General features: G+C 26.5%; 1 protein-coding gene across 3 annotated transcripts in view; it reads right to left on the reverse strand.

Moving 5' to 3' along the window:
• Positions 1–1,283: 1,283 nt before the first annotated feature.
• Positions 1,284–19,253, reverse strand: part of LOC132951308 (serine/threonine-protein phosphatase 2B catalytic subunit 3-like) — a 63,957-nt gene continuing 45,987 nt past the window's right edge. The window contains exons 4-16 of one of the 3 annotated variants that reach the window (XM_061023130.1): positions 17,700–17,824; positions 15,662–15,773; positions 13,967–14,112; positions 13,724–13,863; positions 10,571–10,648; positions 10,403–10,496; positions 10,200–10,326; positions 10,058–10,138; positions 8,284–8,319; positions 3,374–3,449; positions 3,176–3,273; positions 2,789–3,054; positions 1,284–2,705 (exon numbers count right to left, since the gene is read on the reverse strand). In XM_061023130.1, coding sequence (XP_060879113.1) covers positions 2,804–3,054; positions 3,176–3,273; positions 3,374–3,449; positions 8,284–8,319; positions 10,058–10,138; positions 10,200–10,326; positions 10,403–10,496; positions 10,571–10,648; positions 13,724–13,863; positions 13,967–14,112; positions 15,662–15,773; positions 17,700–17,824 — 1,364 coding nt within the window. In that variant the 3' untranslated portion in view covers positions 1,284–2,705; positions 2,789–2,803. Of the gene's footprint in view, positions 2,706–2,788; positions 3,055–3,175; positions 3,274–3,373; positions 3,459–8,283; positions 8,320–10,057; positions 10,139–10,199; positions 10,327–10,402; positions 10,497–10,570; positions 10,649–13,723; positions 13,864–13,966; positions 14,113–15,661; positions 15,774–17,699; positions 17,825–19,253 lie in introns of all 3 variants that reach the window. The other 2 variants (XM_061023131.1, XM_061023132.1) reach the window with 2 other exon arrangements.

Below are 19,253 nucleotides of genomic sequence, written 5' to 3' on the forward strand. Positions count from 1 at the left end.
TGGAGGTGCCAGGGGGTGTTATTCTTACGATAAAGTACCGTAACAATAGCAAAAATAAGATTAAAGTACATTGGTTATCGCTGGATAACCGGTGTATATGTTAACTGACCTTCGCCTAATTGTTTCAAATAATCGATGTGATGTTTCAATAATCCGATTTATTTTAAATGTTCTAATATATGGCTGTCCCGAGACATTTAGTTTCAATAATGCTATTGTATCAGTTATCCATGTTCCTAATAAGCGTCTTCTACTGTACTTTCATTTAGAATTATTAAATAAAATTAATTTATGGCCTTATGGATTACCAAATGAAAAACTAAAAAATTGATGCTCTAAGTAGGTAATAAATAATAATATAAGAGACGTATTTAAACTTTTTTGGGCTTCTACAGTTTAGAATTTTTTTTTTTTTGAAGCCTCTAGTATAAACTATGATAGCTTGACAGTTACATAATAAAAATATTATGTAAACTTGTATACAGTTTTTCAAAGAAAACAGTCTAAATTTTTAATTTAAAATATGTTTAGATAGATATTTGTTAAAACCATTACAACTGTATATTTGTGTATAGAATATAAATATAAGTAACTTCTGGGCTCCGACCTCGTATCTAGTAGGTTGTAGGTAGGTACCTACCTTAGTTACCTGCTTTTTTATTTTAACTTATTCAAATAATATATTTTGTTTTTGTAGCCATTAGTCAGTGTAGTATTTTATATTTATAATTTATAAATAATATAAGGATACATAAGTTCGTAAGGAAATTATGGTTCAAATGAACCTACTTATGTCTAAATTACAATATAGGTAAATGTGCTTTATGAGTAAAAACCAAATAAAATTATTAAGTGTCAAGGTTAAAGAACGTTTGAACCATAATCACAAAATCATATGTAACAATATTAAAATATTCATCTTAAAATTCATATCTATTGATTGATAATTTTTCTATTATTACGAGTTACGACCATATTAAAATAAAATACTATATTGATAAATGGCTGTCAGACCATATTAACTAAGTTTATATTTTATTGTTATTATTATTTATTTTTCATTTTTTAATGATACATAATACATAAGTATACTATCGGTAAGCAAAATATGACAAAATTGAACCAGTTCCAATATTTAAAAGGATCTAATAAAATCAAGTCACCTCAAAGTCAAGTTGTATAAAGTTTTATTTAACTTCTGAAAACAAATAAACATAGAAGAATTAACAGGGTATTTTTGTCTTAAATTATTTATATTATGTATAAAAGAATTTTTGGTGGTCACACAATAGAAAAAAAGTTACATACATTTTTTTGATAGGGAGGGTTTGGTTTTTATATTCCGCTAAATATAATATTAATAATTTTACTTTTTATTCATAGTCTTTGTACGAATAAATTAACAGTCTTATAATAAAAGATTAGTGATATTATAATGATAGGAAAAAAATTGTGATTGACATCATTTTTTTTTTCTATATTGTATTTGTTTACAACTGCAGATAACACGTGCAATAATATTACTAAAGATGGAAATGGATAACAAATTGAAATAAATAATGTGGAAAAAAATATATAATTAATGAGCGTTAATTATTCCTGCATAATAAGCAATAGTTTTGTTTATAATAGAAATAAAACAAGGACAATATTTTTATCTTTCCAAAATAAAGGTTGAACAGTAAAAATGATCTATTAAAATTTCTTTTATAATAATTAAAAACTAGTAGCTATGATAATAATGTAATTCAAATTGAGTGAATTGTTAACAAGTTTTTTCATTCAATAATATTTAATTAATTTAAACTATAAAGAAATAAAATGAAGACAAATGTTTAAATTTGCAGGACCTAAATATAAAATTCATTTTATCGTAGATATATTAATATAATGGTTTTATTTAAATATTATAATATATACAAAATAGTATTAATAAAGAAATATTTATAAATATTAATGTATGTATATAGTATATATATATATAATAAAGATATACCTATACTAAATTAATTATGTGTATTTTTTTGGTTTTTAGATTTGACAAAATTAATGGCAAAATATTTAGCATAATACATAGGCTAATGTGACGCATCACATTTTACTGCACATTGCAATTGATACGTAATAGAATGATAATGTGATATATGTCAAAAATATCTCCGATTTATATTGAGGTAAAAAAATTAAATGGGAAAATTTAAATAATTATTAGTTAATAATAATTAATATGAAATACTCATAATTAAATGATATTTTGACATTATGAAAAGAGTGTACAGTAAAATGAAGAGATCGTATAGCAAAAGATATTATGCCTTAGATATTGATAAAACAAGCGATGCACAAGTATAGTCCAATAGATACCTGACCATTCTTATTTTAAACTGAGGTTTAAGATTTGAAATAACCATACAAAAAATAAACAAAATAACAACAAAAACAGCAAATTAAAATCGTAGAAATATAAGACAATAATTTACAAAAAAAAAAAGAAAATTATATTATATATATTATTTATATTGACATAATTGTCCCCAGGAACTTTTTTTTTTTAAGGTGCCAAATATTTTAATTAAAAATGTACCATTGAAATGAATATGATAAATTATTATAATAATTGTAGTAGTTGTTAAATTGAATAAACTGTAGACTGTAGTAAGGAGATAACAGCACATAGATCCTGGTATAGCTAGGTAATCTGAAATCTTAAAATAAAAAGAAATGTTTTTAATTTCAATTAAACAATAGTATATTTTTAAGAAGATGAAATAGCCATTAAATGTTTCACCTAAACTTATGGCAATCATGAATGAGTGGTATTTGGTAATGGTTGTTCCGATGATGTTGGTTTCTGAGTAGTTGATGGGGTTGGCGATTTTTCTTCTGTTACAGGTGTCACTGCAGGTGTAGTTGATGACGTAGCTATGTTAGATGGCGAGCACTGGTTGGATGGTGGTGTGTCTTTGCGTGGAGGCATTCTTTCATTAATTGCATCAAGACCTTTTGCTTCAGCAAATGAAGTAATCTTATGGTTAGGCGAAAAACCTTGCAGTGCTAAAATATTAATAAAACAATAATACATTTCATTTAAGGTAAATATAAGTGGTTTAAATTAAACATATTATTAAAAATATATATAAATTACATTATACATAATATACAAAAAACTTTTTACCATTTTTTAATGATGTCTTGCCACCAGACAGTGCTCCGAGAGGGAGAGCACCAGTTGGTGTTAAACCCTTCAACTGCAATACACTTTCACTTTCTTCCCTGTAAATTGCAATTATAGGTTGTACGATTGATTTTATAATATTCCAATGAATGTATTAAAAAACTAATAAAAAGAGAATTGTTATAGACATATTTTTACCTCAAAACCGAGAAGACTCTTGCCATTTTTCCAATTGCTCTTATTTTATTTCTGATGACTTCTTTTCTCAAATTGGCTGCATTAACTGTTGAAAAAATTATGTTTATATTAATATAAATAAAACAAATTAAAAAGAAAGTTTTAAATAAAATAAAACAAAACAAAACAAAACAATACAAAACAAAACGAAAATTATAAAAACAAATATTGAAATAAAATATATTATTGAAAACCAAGGCAGGCAATCAATGAAACATCGAAAACTGTCCAAAAAAATGTCCTGAGAAAATATGTTTTTAAGATGTATCTATGGTTATCTAATAAGTACCTACCTCCTTAAAAGTTATAAAATATTAAACAATTATTCTTTACAAAATATTGAAATGAACCATATTGAAATATTAACAACAATCATATCAAATATGTGAAAACTGAAAACGGTTTTTAATCGATGGATTTTACATAATAAATAAAATGTGTTTACTTATTAGCATTGAGTATATATTGCATAATATATAGGTACTCAATGTTATTAGGTATATGAAAATAAATATTAATAAAATATTGTCTCCATTTGATTGATACATTTTTTTTTGTCCCAAATTTCAAGTAAAAATAATTGTTAATAATCATTCAAAACTGCTTTTTTTAAAAAAAATAAGAAGTTTGAATATTACCTATAACTGGTTCCTAATAGAAAAAAATGTTCTGACTATTGTGAACAAATTTAATTTATACTTAATACAATACTATTACTATACAACGAGATATTTTAAATACCCACTTCAAAAAAGTTCTTGGAAGCTTATACAATATACAATCTATACTGAAATCCAATAAAACTTATTAATTTATTAAATTAAGTATCAGGACTTTTTTCTGTTCATATAATAGTTATAACTTATAACTTCACATTAGATAGGTAAGGTAGGTAGTAGGCACACTTGTCACAACTTAATCACATCACAATATAAAAAATGTACCTATAAATATAGGATAGGATGAAAATATTAAGTAGGTATATGAATACGATGTACATGCAGCCATGCAGGCCAAGGATACCTATCGGACAGGCGTTGGTTCAGCAATGTGTCAGATCAGGATACGAATTGTAGACTGCACTTTTAAACAATTATGTGATAACAATATATAGGTAATTTAATGAAAGGGTTGCCGTTTTCTTTTTATTGGCTATAAATGTTGAAAAAAATATGCAGGTACAAACGTTGTTAAACATTTAAAAAATTGGAATGGCCAAAATTCCCAAAATGAATAATGGTACCAAAATATCTCACAAGATAAAATGTGTTTGTGTGGGTGTGTGTGCATAATTTATAATTTATCTTTATGATATATTTGGCACTCGTTAATTTGCAGCTAACGAAATAAATTCTCCATGTCGACATGCTGTATCTATAGAGGTAGATACCTATAGTTATATTACTTAAATTGTTTATTCGCATAATATTATGTAAAAGCTTTGACATACTGCACTAATAAAATACAGCAATGTAAGTATGTATGCCTATTGCCTATCCACCTAGGTGGTTATTTAAAAAGACGATATACAAAACACGACGAACACAATACATGCCGATATAAATACAAACTACAATAATTTGAGTGAAAATAAAAAAAAGCGAGATATCGTCGTATACTTACCAATTATAAAGACGTGATGAAAAACAGAAAACAAGTGAAACATACGCAATGTTGTCATAATAATATTTTTGGTGCGCCGTCAAACAAGTCCGTATGTCCGCATCAAATAAAATTGTACATCAAAACGAAAACAGAAAAAAAAAAATTATAATAATTGTAAATCATATTATCAACGAATTTTCGAGTGGGGCAGGGGGGGGCTTAAGGCATGATACAAAGAAAGGCTTTGTGAAAATACACAATATATGTTTTATTATTAAAAATAACGCAACTCTACCCTCGTAAGTATAGGTACCTAATCAATACATATAATTATATTATAGGTATTATATGCTATCTATATATTTATTGTACAACAATATGTAGTTTACTGGCAAAAAATTAAATAGGTAATAAAATAATTAGAGATAGAATTTTTATGACTTTTTCATTTATTTTCTATATTATATTCAATACAATAATAACAACTAATTTATTTTCATTCCTTACAAACTCTAATACAAGTACCTATAGTAAGTACCTAAACAGTTTTTATTTTGCATTTTTTTCATCTTAACGTTTTAAATATTGATTTTATGCATTTAAACTAATTTGTACAGGTATTTTAATGAAAAATCGTCACATCCTTCTGTTTGAAAATATGAGATATACCTCTATTAGGTATTATAAATTATACCTAATTGATAATTGTTTCTATTTTAATTTGTTATTTTTAAATTTATTCATTTAATATATTACAGTATTATTTTGTTTATTGTAAACAAATTTTAAAAATCAAAAATAAATTTGGAATAATATTTTTTTTACCTATTTACTTTATTCATTTAAATATTTTAGTCTTTTAGGTTATTTTTACATTTTTTGAGGGTATTTTTGGGTGTTATTTTATATCATAAAAATTCTTTCTCTATGAATAAATTATAATTATATATAAAAACAACAAAAAATACTTCTATAATACAGACGACGCGTAACAACTTACAACTGTATTTGTTAAATAGGGTGGCAGGGCGCTAATAACAATAGTTGTAGGGGGTATCCACAATCCACTACTCATTGAGGTTTTATTTTTGAAACCCCTATTTTGGTATTTGGAATATTAAATATATAGGTATAAGTATACAAGCATTCTTATTTTAGGCAAGTATTTAAATATTCTATAAATAAATGATTTCGAAATTTTTGAGAGAAATCGGTTATGATTTAAGGAGATTGGTTAATGTTTATATATTGATTTTGTACCCACTAAATTGATTTTTTTATGAGCAGTGAGCAAAGAGCACCCCTGTTAAATAACATAGTATAATATCTATATGGACAAGTGTCAATGTTTTCTTCATAACGTAATGGTTTAAGCACAGCGATATCGTTGTATTAGGTATAATGTAGGTAACGGCGTAACGCGTGTGTTAGTCACAGCTCTAATACCTATCTCTAATAAATTACGATGAAACATGTCCGTGTTGTAGAAATTATTTAACTACCACCTACCTCAAAAAAAATTTAAATAAAGATTGAAATTAAATATTTTTTTTTTAAACCGTCATTAATCGACAATAATCGATAAACAAATATATTATAGTATGCATATACGCAATACGCATAATATAATACTACATCGTATGCGCAAAACCGTTTTCCAATAGGTACGTATTTTATTATTTCTATCCAACAATATGTAGGTCGATATAGGTACAGGTGATAACGTGTACATTACATTATTATTATTTTTGTTTGTTTGTTGTGATCGATCATCGATGGCAATAAATTATTCAGTAAAATGAATAATTGGTTTAAAATTTAATTTCGTTTAATTAAAAATACTTTACCTGCAACCTACAATGAAACGATAACGTAATTATATAAATATTATATAGGATGTATATAATATATTATATGCATTCCTTAAGCTAAAAACTAGTGCAATTTTTGTTCCAGGCCTAAAATAACAATTTGTTGGTTCGTTATTAAAAAGTATATATTAATATACATATATATATATATATATATATATATATTAATAAGTTTATATAATATGTAATATGTATACTATCATCATACTGGTGTAATGTCAAAAGACTAAACGAGTGAAGTGTATATTATATTGGTAATATGTATAACTAATAATTATAATTTATTGGATTGCTCGTGTTCAACTGGAGAAGTCGATTTTTACACATTATAAGTGCCGTTACCTTCAGTATTGAAAGGTATTTCGGATACCAAAAAGTGTAATATACATGTAATAACGACAGTGAAATGAATAGTCAAATACGCGTTATTGTGACACTATATGTCTATATATAGGTACTTAGATTTAGACGGCACCGGAGTGGGCCGATGATGTGAAGTTAGTTCTACAGGTATGTATAGGTATTACTATTTACTACTTTGATTTTCAACAAATTTCTAAACAAACGTAAATACTTTTTTATTTTATTTTAATTAGGTACTAAATAAAATAAAATTCTACGGGAAACCTAAATAGTCAGTGGTGGTGGTAGAGATGGGGAGTGTATATTGGAATAGCTTTATTTATTTTTTAACGAAGCGATCAGTTATAAAATATGATGTATAATGTTTATGTATATATAGCAGGTAGGTTGGTAAATATTAGGTGTTTTATTACATGCACAGTCCTGCAAGCTTGACTGATTTTATTTTTTGTTTTTTTTCAAGATGTTAATTGATTCAAAGGAAATACCACAAAGGAATAAAGATTTCCTACGTTTCTAGAATCAAAAACACGTAACGTCTATTCGGTCCTAAAGAATAATTGTATGTGTGCGAGTATATATTATATATTATATAGAGGTAATAGGTACTGAAAACGAGAGATGACTACTAATATATAATATTTTAATGTCGTAGGTGTATAGCTGAATGAGAAATTCCTATAATCGTCTGCTGAACTCTCTTATATTATTATTATTTATTAAATTAATTAGTATACCAACATTCAAGCGAATTAATAACACTCGGAAATATTAAAAAAAAAAAATTGAAAAAATTAATGTCAACATAAATATAATATTAAGTGTTAAATACGAAAATAATTATAATTAATTAAAATAAAAATAAAAAATAATATCAATAATAAAATAAAACAACAACAACAACAACGAAAAAATAAATCTAAGGGCTGCTAAAAAGAAAAGTGGAAATAAAAACAGCAAAATTGTAAGTTATGTTGATATGTTTGAAAATTAAAATAAAACAGAAAAAACAATTTCGGGAAGAAAACTTACCGGGCATTTTCGGAACTATCGGTTTAACAACAATGGCTGTCGATCGGTCGGTCACAGAGAGCGAAAGATTTTAAAAATATAAACAGAAAAACAAAAGAAAACAAAATATATAGAAGATTGAAAGAGTGCGTCCAAGAATAAGTAAAGTAAGTAGGTACAATAGCCTATACATCTAAGTATATTTATTCTCAATTTTAAAATTTTTTATAATAAACATGAGAGAATAAAGATGAAGAAACATAAAAGCGAAGGTCAAAATGTTATTTTTATTATAATTTTTTTCAATTTTTTTTTTTATAGTTTCCGTAAGTTGAACATTATAATAAAATTATGCTGCATATATATAATAAATAGGTACCTATACAATTATATGATTAGATGGATGAATTTTGCAATAGAAAATGTATCAACTTTTGATTAAAAAACAAACTACAATAAGGAATATTAAGTATTCAAAATCTCAGTTTATACATATTTTTTTACTTCGAAACAATATTAATTCGGTTTTATTCTTTTATTATAAAAAATATATTTGCATTTCAATAACGTAAGTACTTTATTCAAAATAATTTAACTTAGGTTTAATATAAAATATACCGAATCAATTTATTAAATTGCAGTGTCACATTATTAATTATTTTGAAAAAAATGCCTTTACACATGAGAAAAAAAATTAGATTTTGTTTTAGATTGGAAATATAAAATAAAATATTATATTTGTAATGTGATAAATATGATCCATAATCTACATGAGTTATAACTAACTTAATATACAATATTCGTTAAATTAAATGATAATCGAAAAAGGATTACATACAGGGGTTGGGTGTGACTATTAAAATAAAATGTCAGACGGCGAGTACATGTACATTTTCAGATCTAAATATACTCGTACTCGTCTATCATTGTTTCGTTTAGTTTAATTGAAACTAACTGTTCAGCTATTTGTTATTTTAATCGCTGCCAATTAAATATTGATGGTTTTGAAATGAACCAATGTATGAAAGGTCAATAAATTCAAAATTATTGTATTGTTTATTTTTTTATAATGAAATTCATCACGTTTTCGTTTTTAAATTATTTTTGTGATACAATTGGCTATGTCTTTATTATTTGTTTTTTTTATTGTCGTGAGGCAAATATAAAGAGCAAAAAAATAAAAGAAAAAATAAACATTCAAGTGAGTTAGAAGGTTTGTTTTATAAAAATTCATAAATGGTAGCAACTCAAAAAATCAACAAATAAAGGGAAGTAAAAATAAAAATAAAAATAAAAAATATTGAGGTAGGAGTTTTGAATATCTACGTAGGGAGCAGTCCATTTTTCTAGCGACATTATTTAGTGTTTTGTTCTCTACTTAAACTAAACCAATATTAATAATGTAATATAGACATTTCTTACCATCAGCTGTAATCCCAGAGAAGCATAAATTAAGATAAATAAAAAAAGCAAAGTATACAAATAAATAAATAAAAAAATTATTTTTCAATACAATATTAAATTAATAATATAGGGTGAGGATAAATTTAAAGCTAAAATTTGGCTAAATATTAATATAGTATTTAATATAGAAATTTAAATAAAAATATATACTGTCCTACTGTGAAAAATGCTTTCTCGATCAGTGTTGCTAATCATAGAAGCTCAAGCATCGATCGAGAAGGCAATAAAATATTATTATATCTGTACTCGAAAAATAAATAAATATAAAGTAATTTGAAATAGTTGGTTGGTGCATACATTATATAATTATGTGTAAAATGATTGTACATACCGTCTTCGAGTGTATCTTCGCCTTCGGTCATTAATTCATCGTCCGAACAAATATTCAACAGATTCACTAACATCTCGGTAACTAAAAAAACCACGTTTAAAATATGTTGATGTGAGTAATGATATCAAAATGACTAAAGTACCTTTTTCGCCAACGAACGGCAAAGACCAAGTAAACACATCCATGAAGTTTGGCAACCAGTAAGGGTGTGGCGAACAGTTGAATTGTCTGATGTTCATAACATTATTTTCATATTTTAAAACGGCAGCCTATATATGCACCATGGTTAACAATCGTTTTTATAAAGTAATATTTGATAACACTAAAGTTATGTTATTTTCTTACTTTGTTATTGTATACATCTAAGTAGTTGGGAGCGGAGAATATCGTGATTAAAGATGGAAAACCGGTCGTTTGACTTTTTCTATACATTCGGTATCTAATTCAAATAAACACAAATGGTTATAAAAAAAGTCGACTTATAATAATATCCAAAAAAATTTCGAAACACACCCTGCGTCTTGAGCTTCATGTGCTCTTATGATGGATAGTAAATTGTTGCTCTGGAGAAAATCACAACATGCTGCATAACTGAAATTTTTTTAAAAAAATATTTACAAATTAGGTTTGTTAAATAAAATAAAACCATATAATCATACTTATGAATTTAAATTCTCATGCTAATACATGATATGCACCTATCTAGATAATTTGATACAACAAAGTGCATAACTTTACTATAGAATATTATTATATTACCCTCTTCAAGCTCAACATTTGTATTCATTATTTCTTTTTTTTATAAATCCCATCTTTTATTTAAGCTATTTAGTCGTAACCTTAATCTACCTACCTTTTAACTTACCAAATTTTGTTTAATGTTGTATTTATTAAAGTTTTTATCTAAATGCATGATTTATGCGCATCCATAAAAAATATTAAATGTAACAATGTATATTTTTATTGGTTTCTGACTGCAATCAATTTTTTAATGTTTTATGACGGACTTGCCTAGTCAAATATAAAGATAATTTTATTTGAGTGGTTCATTAATTACCAGTTGCACACAATTTCCTAATTATTCAATTTTACATGTATGAAATTAAAATAATTACATAGTTTAATGGTTATATAACTGAAGAGTCCATTTTTGGTTGTTGAGTGAAATGTGTGGTTCACTTCTTTATACATTAATTGTTATGTAGTAGTGTAGTACTATATATTACTATAACTGATGCATTTTTAATAATCAATTTCAGTTGATATAAAATACACTGGGGGGGGACGAGGTGGCCGAGTGGTCTAACGCGACGGATTCGGCACAGCCGGTCCGAGTTCGATCCTCGACCACTGGGCGGCATTTTTCTCCGTGCAAGTCACGGTGTCCGGAGAACAAGTGCCGCCATCCCCCCACCCCGGGGCACGGCAGAAACCTACGGGTGCCCCATTAGAAATTCTGCCAAACACAACACACACGTGTACCATCCTACCCAATATAAAACCTACCAAACCTACCCAATATAAAACCTACAGTGCCCTCCCCACACCCAATGGCCTATGTTGCCGCGGGTTACCCAATAAAAAAAAAAAAAAAAAAAAAAAATACACTGGATACTTAATTTAAAATATGCATTACCGTCCTACATTTATATGGTTTTAAAGAATACAATTTAAGTTAATAACTAGTATTACATATAAAAGGTGATTATTTTATAGAAGAACACTAAATATTTCAAGAACTATTAATGTTTTTGAAAATATTTTTAATTTAATTGTAAGTTATTAAAAACGATATTTTCTAAGAAAAATATACTGTTACTATTTTTTTATTGAAATTTTTTTGATTACAACACACATTTTTAATGATATATTTCAAGCAGAATGTTTTTCTGAGGACTTCAATAGATAAAAATTCAATTTTGAAAGAGTTCAATGGTGGATGAGGAGGAAGGGGCACCCCGGAAAATGTTGGTACATTACTCCGCTCATATAGCTAGGTATACTTTAAATATCGATAACTGATTAACTACTGACTAGTCAAAAGTTAAATTATTATGCATCAAAATACTAAAAAAAATAATTTGCTTTGGAATATACCATTAAAAATGCGTGTTGTCATTAATAAAAATAAAAACCTAATTATGATAAAAAATAGTATAAAATATTATTATTTTAGAAAACATTTGTTTTTAATGACTTCAAGTTACATAAAATAAATATTTTTAAAAATGTTAATAGTTTTTGAAATAATGAGTGTTGTTTGAAAAAATAATCAACTTGCATCCAAAAAAAAAATATAGTTTTAAATATATTTTCTAAAATATTTAAATTTAAATTTATAACTGCAAAACAAAGATTTATTATAAATGTATTTGAATATTTGATAAATGTTACTTATAGGCTATAGCATAATATGGTTATGTTCCATATGACTTCTAGCTTGCTACTCAGAAAATCAGAAATTAGATACAAGGACACCGAGAAAGTATCTTAATCTACGACCTTAGTACCAGATAAGTAGTTATTTTGGTAGTATATTATAACAACGTCAATGTTTTGAATTTCGTAACATAATCTTTTGCAGTATTCTGGTATGAAGGTTAAAGGTACTTGTATTGTGTTGCTAATATAGAAACTGAATTATATAATAATAATAATTTTTTTTTTTTATTAGTTTTAAGGCTTTGACGACTGGGGTCATTAGCCTGTAGGTTGGTATAACCCTGTAGGGTTGGGACGGTTGGTACGGTCGGTTAGGAACACGTGTATCTGTTGCAAGGTTTTTGTGCACTACGAACCCGCGCGGTCACCATCCGAGAACTAGTGGCAGCGGACGTTACTTACTCTCAATCATGTCGCGTGATTGATTTCAGTCACTGCGCCGCGCCGAGCCACAATTTTATATTTATTTCCACGTTTTATACGAAAAATTTATATTTATTACATAAGAAAAATACCATAGACTATTTGGTACATTTGGGTGATTGCGTACATTTTAGCGTAACTGATATTGTTCTTAGGATTATGGTTTTTTTTACGTAGGTAAAAAACAGTCAAGTGCATTAGAAATTTTACATAATTACATAAGTGAATTTTATATAACTACTGTATTTTAATTGAAACATATTCACAGTATTTGACAAAGGTTATGGTTGGGAATTTTGTAAACAAATCGGGAAAAAAATCGGAGAAAGTATCTATTTAATACATCGTAAATCATAACAACGATTGAAAAACTTTAGAAAATCTTTTTTAAACTATCAAACGATTTAAATAAATGTGACGGTATACTCAACTATTTTAAAAATTGTTAATAATTCAAAACATTAGAAGTTTGAATTATGGCAAAGTATATTTTTAATTTTTTGTATTTTCATATATTTGCAGCTTTGCTTAAATGTGCATTGTTACTATAAGGATTTGAGAACTTAATAATTTAACACATCAAACCCGATGAAATTTAAAAAATCTCAACAATTATTACTCAAAATGATTTTATGTAAAAAATAATCGATGTATTTTTATTGTTATACAAAATAATTTAATATTAATACGTGAGTAATTTTTTGATACCATTTATGCGGGACTTGTTACCACAGTAATACACATAGAGACGATACAGTATAGAGTATAATATACTATTTATAATGTATATTGTATATGTACCTGTAAAAATATGAACAGCCTCTAACGCTATTGTGACTGAAATGTTCAGCGTTCTTTTCACTGCCGAAATCTTCTAGAGGATCTGACCAAAGAAGATCACACATGGGACCAAAAGCTGGAGGCTCTTTGAATCGGTCCAACTGAACAAATAAAGAAAACGTCGCATAATCATAATAATATATAAACAGCAGAAAAATGTAAATAACTAAGCGTCAAAATACACGAGTTCTAGCAGCAACTTACCCTTCTGATGTCGTCCAGATTATGTATTTCTGGCGAGAGTCCACCGTGAACACAAAGGAATTGTTGATTCATGAGCGCAGCGAGCGGTAGACAATCAAATGCCTCCATACAGGCGTCATAAACTCGCTCAGAATATTTTATTTTACCTAGAAATATTAATGTGGTTAAAAATCTAATAAGTTACATAGAGCTGGAATAAAACTCTATGTCTCTACAAGTAGTACTATATATAACGTTCAGCTGACGAATATTATAGCTAATATTAGCTGTCATATATTCATCGCATAAAGTATATGTTTATCCATTCGTCTATCCGAATACCACTAATTCAATTTTTACATTCCAATAAAGCTTTATAATCGTATTAGATATACCTGCGGCGAAATAAATGAAATATTTGTATTTACAATAGACCAAGGAGAAGTAATGGAAATCGCTGGGGAATGTCGTCGTCTACAATATACACGTGAGTAATACTACCGAAATCACTATATGTATATGCCCCCTAAGTCGTAGTTTTATATATACACTGCATAGGTCATTCAATATTGACAAAGAAAATAATACATAATATTGAACCTAGAGATTTTTTTTCAATATCGTCGTTAAAAATATACTCATAATATACCTACATATAAAGTGATAAAATATAGAATAAAAAAATACAAAAAAATTATTTTATATGATGTAACAGATACCTACCCAAAGATATTTTTATTTAATCTACAGTATATTCTACACATATTTATAAAACAATCAAAACTTTCAACAAGTGTTACTATGGACTATTTGCGTTGTAAAGTAAGCTTTTCACTGAACCACCAAAAAAGTAGTGAAGACATTCAGAGAATCACCCGGTTTGATATTAACTATATTATATATATATATATATAAATATATATATATATTATAATATTTCATTTTATTAACCATAGAAGTTTGTTGTCAATACGACCATACAATATTCAAATTTGCATGAATCTTGACTAAATAAATAAATTTACAAACACACTTTTGATGTCTTATAACTTTATTAAAATACAAATCGGGTCTATAGTAAGACATGCATACATACTATTTTTTCCAATGCCTATTACCATTTAAATTTTAAATAAGTTAGTTCCATCCATATACCTACTCAGAGAAAAAATATAATCAACACAATAATACAATATTAATTATTGATTATATAATTGTATCGAAAGTAATTAAGAATTGAATTTTTTTTTTTAGGTATACCCAAACTTAAGAATTGTATTCATATTCATATTTATTTTTATTTTTTATTTTCTTCTTTGTATGCCTATTGCTCGTAGAATGTTATTATAATTTATAAAATATTAATAAATCAAATGACGCGATTTTAAATTGATACCGACTGTGATACGCAAGTAGTATTTTTACAGACTGACAAACTATTATAAAGTTAATGTATAGAACTGATTTGTTAATTTAATAATTATTGAATTATTATTAAGTGACAAAGTGGTTGCGAAAAAATTATAACAATTTAAAGAACCTATAAATAAACATTAATAATGATTATTTTAGTCACATAAAGTCACACACATTGTCGCAGTTCTTAGATATATGCGTATTTCAATAGAGTCGTACAATATTAAATTGTGTAGGTAGGTACATCGTTAATTAAATTAATTTTAAATACAAACGCTTGCATTAATTTGATTTACTTACATTCTTGTTTAAACGTGAAGTATTCGGTTAGATGTCTACATTCGTGGTTTCCTCTTAATAGAAATAACGTAGTGGGATGGCACAACTTCAAAGCCCACAAGTAAAGCACACACTACAAACAAAATAACCATTTATAAACAATATATAACTACGTATGAAATAACAAACGCAGGTGCAGGTAAATTGCAGTGGTATTATATTATGATAATATGTACTATGTAGATACCATTAATGTATATTAATTGTACGAGTAGTTGGGGTAGGTAACTTAACTCTCCTCAGTTGTAACATCAGTGCAAATATAAATTCTTGCGGTATTGCATATAATATATAAGACAGAATGACTAATAATAGCTTTATTATTATGATTATTGTTGAGAGAAAGTTATATTTGCAAGTTTATTTTTCTGTGTACGAGATTTATTGAGAATAATATTAAAGATACAAATTAGTTTCAAGATCTCACAAGTTAAAATATAATTTTTTTCCGCAGTAAATTTGGTACACAATTTTACATATTTTGGCTATTTTTCAGTGAAAGTATGAATTTGTCCATTTCTGAGAGGTTTTAATCATATTTCACACAATAGGTACATTGAAAATGAAACATTACATATTATTTTTGTGTTTTATCACCATACAAATATTGATTTGTTGAGAGTAATTTATTTAAGAAAATATTATTTTTTTGCCTGGCAATGAAATATTTGAAAGCATTTTTCGGATCTTTTTACATGTACCTATGATAAAATATTTAAACTTCAACAACTTTGCCCTAAATTTAAAACTATAAGTTCATATGTTGTTATTGTTTTTGCAATAAAAATAAAAATACAATTATTATTAAACATAAATTAAAAGTTAAAACCATTATTTTCAGTGGTATAGCTAGGTTATATTTTAATAAAATAATATTATAACGTCATACCGATGTTTAATTAAATGACTTATTTTCTTTAATGTATTATTCTCGTCCCTTATTTATATACAGTATACACTATACAAGTAAACTTCAATGTAATAATTGTATGATACTAATGTAATAATACTGAATGTATACAAATATGTATACAAATAAACGATAAACCTAAATAATATACAATTACTATTATTATTATTGTTATTATTATTATTATTATTATTATTCACATTGTACTCATACGTACAAGAATATCATAAGGTTGAACTCTGATGACCAGGAGATAATGTGAAAGTAAAACACAATTGATAGTATCATGCAGATATAGTGTATTCAGTATTGGTATTATTATAAATTTACATATTCGTATAGCTATTATGACGTTAAATGATAATAGGTAAAACAGTGATAATCTAATATAATATAATATATAATATTAATATTTAATGTTATTATCTATTTATCTCTATACTCTATATACTCCATTTTCACTTTTGGGCGTTCCGTGCAACGGTATTCAAGGGAATTTCAATTCGGTTTCTTGATGCATATCTCTGCCCTTCAACCAAAACATGTGCTGATGTAGGTATTGTGTAAATGTATAATAATTTTGCGGATATATTTTTAAACACTTATTAAGTAAGAAAAAAAAATCGATGACACTGATGGAATGTATGCGAATATCAGCTGAGAAAGGTCCTACATGAGTAAGTTCGAATAGGACATTAGGTATCTGATTTTATGGACGTTTAGCCATTCTATATTGTAATTCAAAAATAAACGTAACGCGTATTACATACACGGGTGTCGGGTATAGGATAAGGAGATCCGGAGTAATTTCTCACTAAAGTTTTAAGTACCTACCGACTAAATTATTAGTTGGATGTGTACGATGCACTTTCTTTGTTTACGCTTAAAATATATGATTTATACGCAAGAAATCTAAAATATTTTATAACTATATTTAGATATAAGAAACCTATAGTACTTTTATCGTTTACAAAATCTAAAATGATAAATTACGGTAAAAGCCACGTGCCTTGGGTTGAAATGGAAATAAAAACAATTAAATGTAACTTATTGTTTATAGAAATTAAATGTGTAATATTAAAAAATTACCTCTATACTGAAATACCCTCTGTCCACGTAGTCACCCAGAAATAGGTATTTTGTTGTCGCAGGAGGACCACCGACTTCAAATAACTTCATTAGATCGTAAAACTGACCGTGAATATCGCCACAAACTAAAATTTAAAATCAAACAATCAGAAAAAACAATTATATTAACATTAATGTTATAATAGAACCGAACAACTTAAATATAAAAGTACTGATGTAACTATTAAAATATTTCACAAAAAGAATTGAAAGAAAATCTCAAAAAAGTTAATTCTTTTCGAAATAATTTTTTTGAATTTTGAATTAAAATTCATTTTTTAAGAAGATAGTGGGCACACTAATGAACATGTGTTCAAAATTTTAAATATAAATTCATGTTAAATATTAACTGTATAAAAAAAAAATTGAAGTACATAAAAGAAAAGTAATTATTATAAATTGATTAGTTAATACAATTAAATGATTACGATACATTCAGTGGCAGGCTGAAGGGCTCAATTTTGACGCAGCTGCGTCAACTTTTCAAAGAGGGTGGTTCCACCCCGTGGCTGTGGCACAGAATTACATGCTAAGGCCCAATCTCTTAGATCTTTCAACCACATTTTAATTACATCATAACTTTTTTATAAGTTATAATGGTGGTAAGTACTTAATTATGAAAAATTTAAGGTCAGTCTGCCACTGGATACATTTATCGCATATATTTCAATAATATCAATACAAAACCTAACCTAACCTAAATACATATTTGTTCTTATATGTATATATACTTAATTTATATTGTATATTAAATCATGCTGTAATATAATATAGAACTATTATACAAATAAAATTATCAGTATACATAATTACTACAATTATAATAAAAGTATAATAAGCTCCTATAAGTTTGGTACATTTTTATATATTGTTTTTTCTGTAGCCAAGTTTTAATTTTTTTTAATATTTATATCTTTGAAACGATATTAAGTATGTGATTTATGTTAGTTCTGTGTGCACGGGTACTTTTATACTAGATATTTGTCTAGTACCTATTGGCTATTACACCCGTCATCCGTATTCAGTTTTAAAAGTAAGTATATTTTTGATAATGTAAAGTACAGATTTGTAGAATATTTTTTTACCAATAGTATAAATTCGTTTGGTTGTACAAGTAATTTTGTGTGATATCGTGATTTTTTTAGATTCTGAGCGGAGAGATGAATGTATTGGTTTTACAATGATGTGTGTCTTACTTTTTATAAAATGGTAAATAAATTCTTTATTCCCAATAATATCATCAAATATACCGAGTAATATCATAGGCTGACTGATCGTCTTCACTCAGAATCGTTTTTCGTTACAATGATATTATATCATTGAATTCAAATTTAACACCATCCATTACAGTGACCCATTTGTAATCTACTGTACAGCGGAGTAACACCCACTTGCCCACCTATATTTTTCAGTTTTTTTTTGTATTTTTTTTAAATGGGTTGTTTTATACGTTACGTGCCTCCCCATCATATTATATAAGCACCACATTTAATAATGATACTATAGTAGGTAGAT

The sequence above is a fragment of the Metopolophium dirhodum genome, chromosome 8 (assembly GCF_019925205.1).
Source record: "Metopolophium dirhodum isolate CAU chromosome 8, ASM1992520v1, whole genome shotgun sequence".
In the NCBI taxonomy this organism is placed as follows: Eukaryota; Metazoa; Arthropoda; class Insecta; order Hemiptera; family Aphididae; genus Metopolophium; species Metopolophium dirhodum.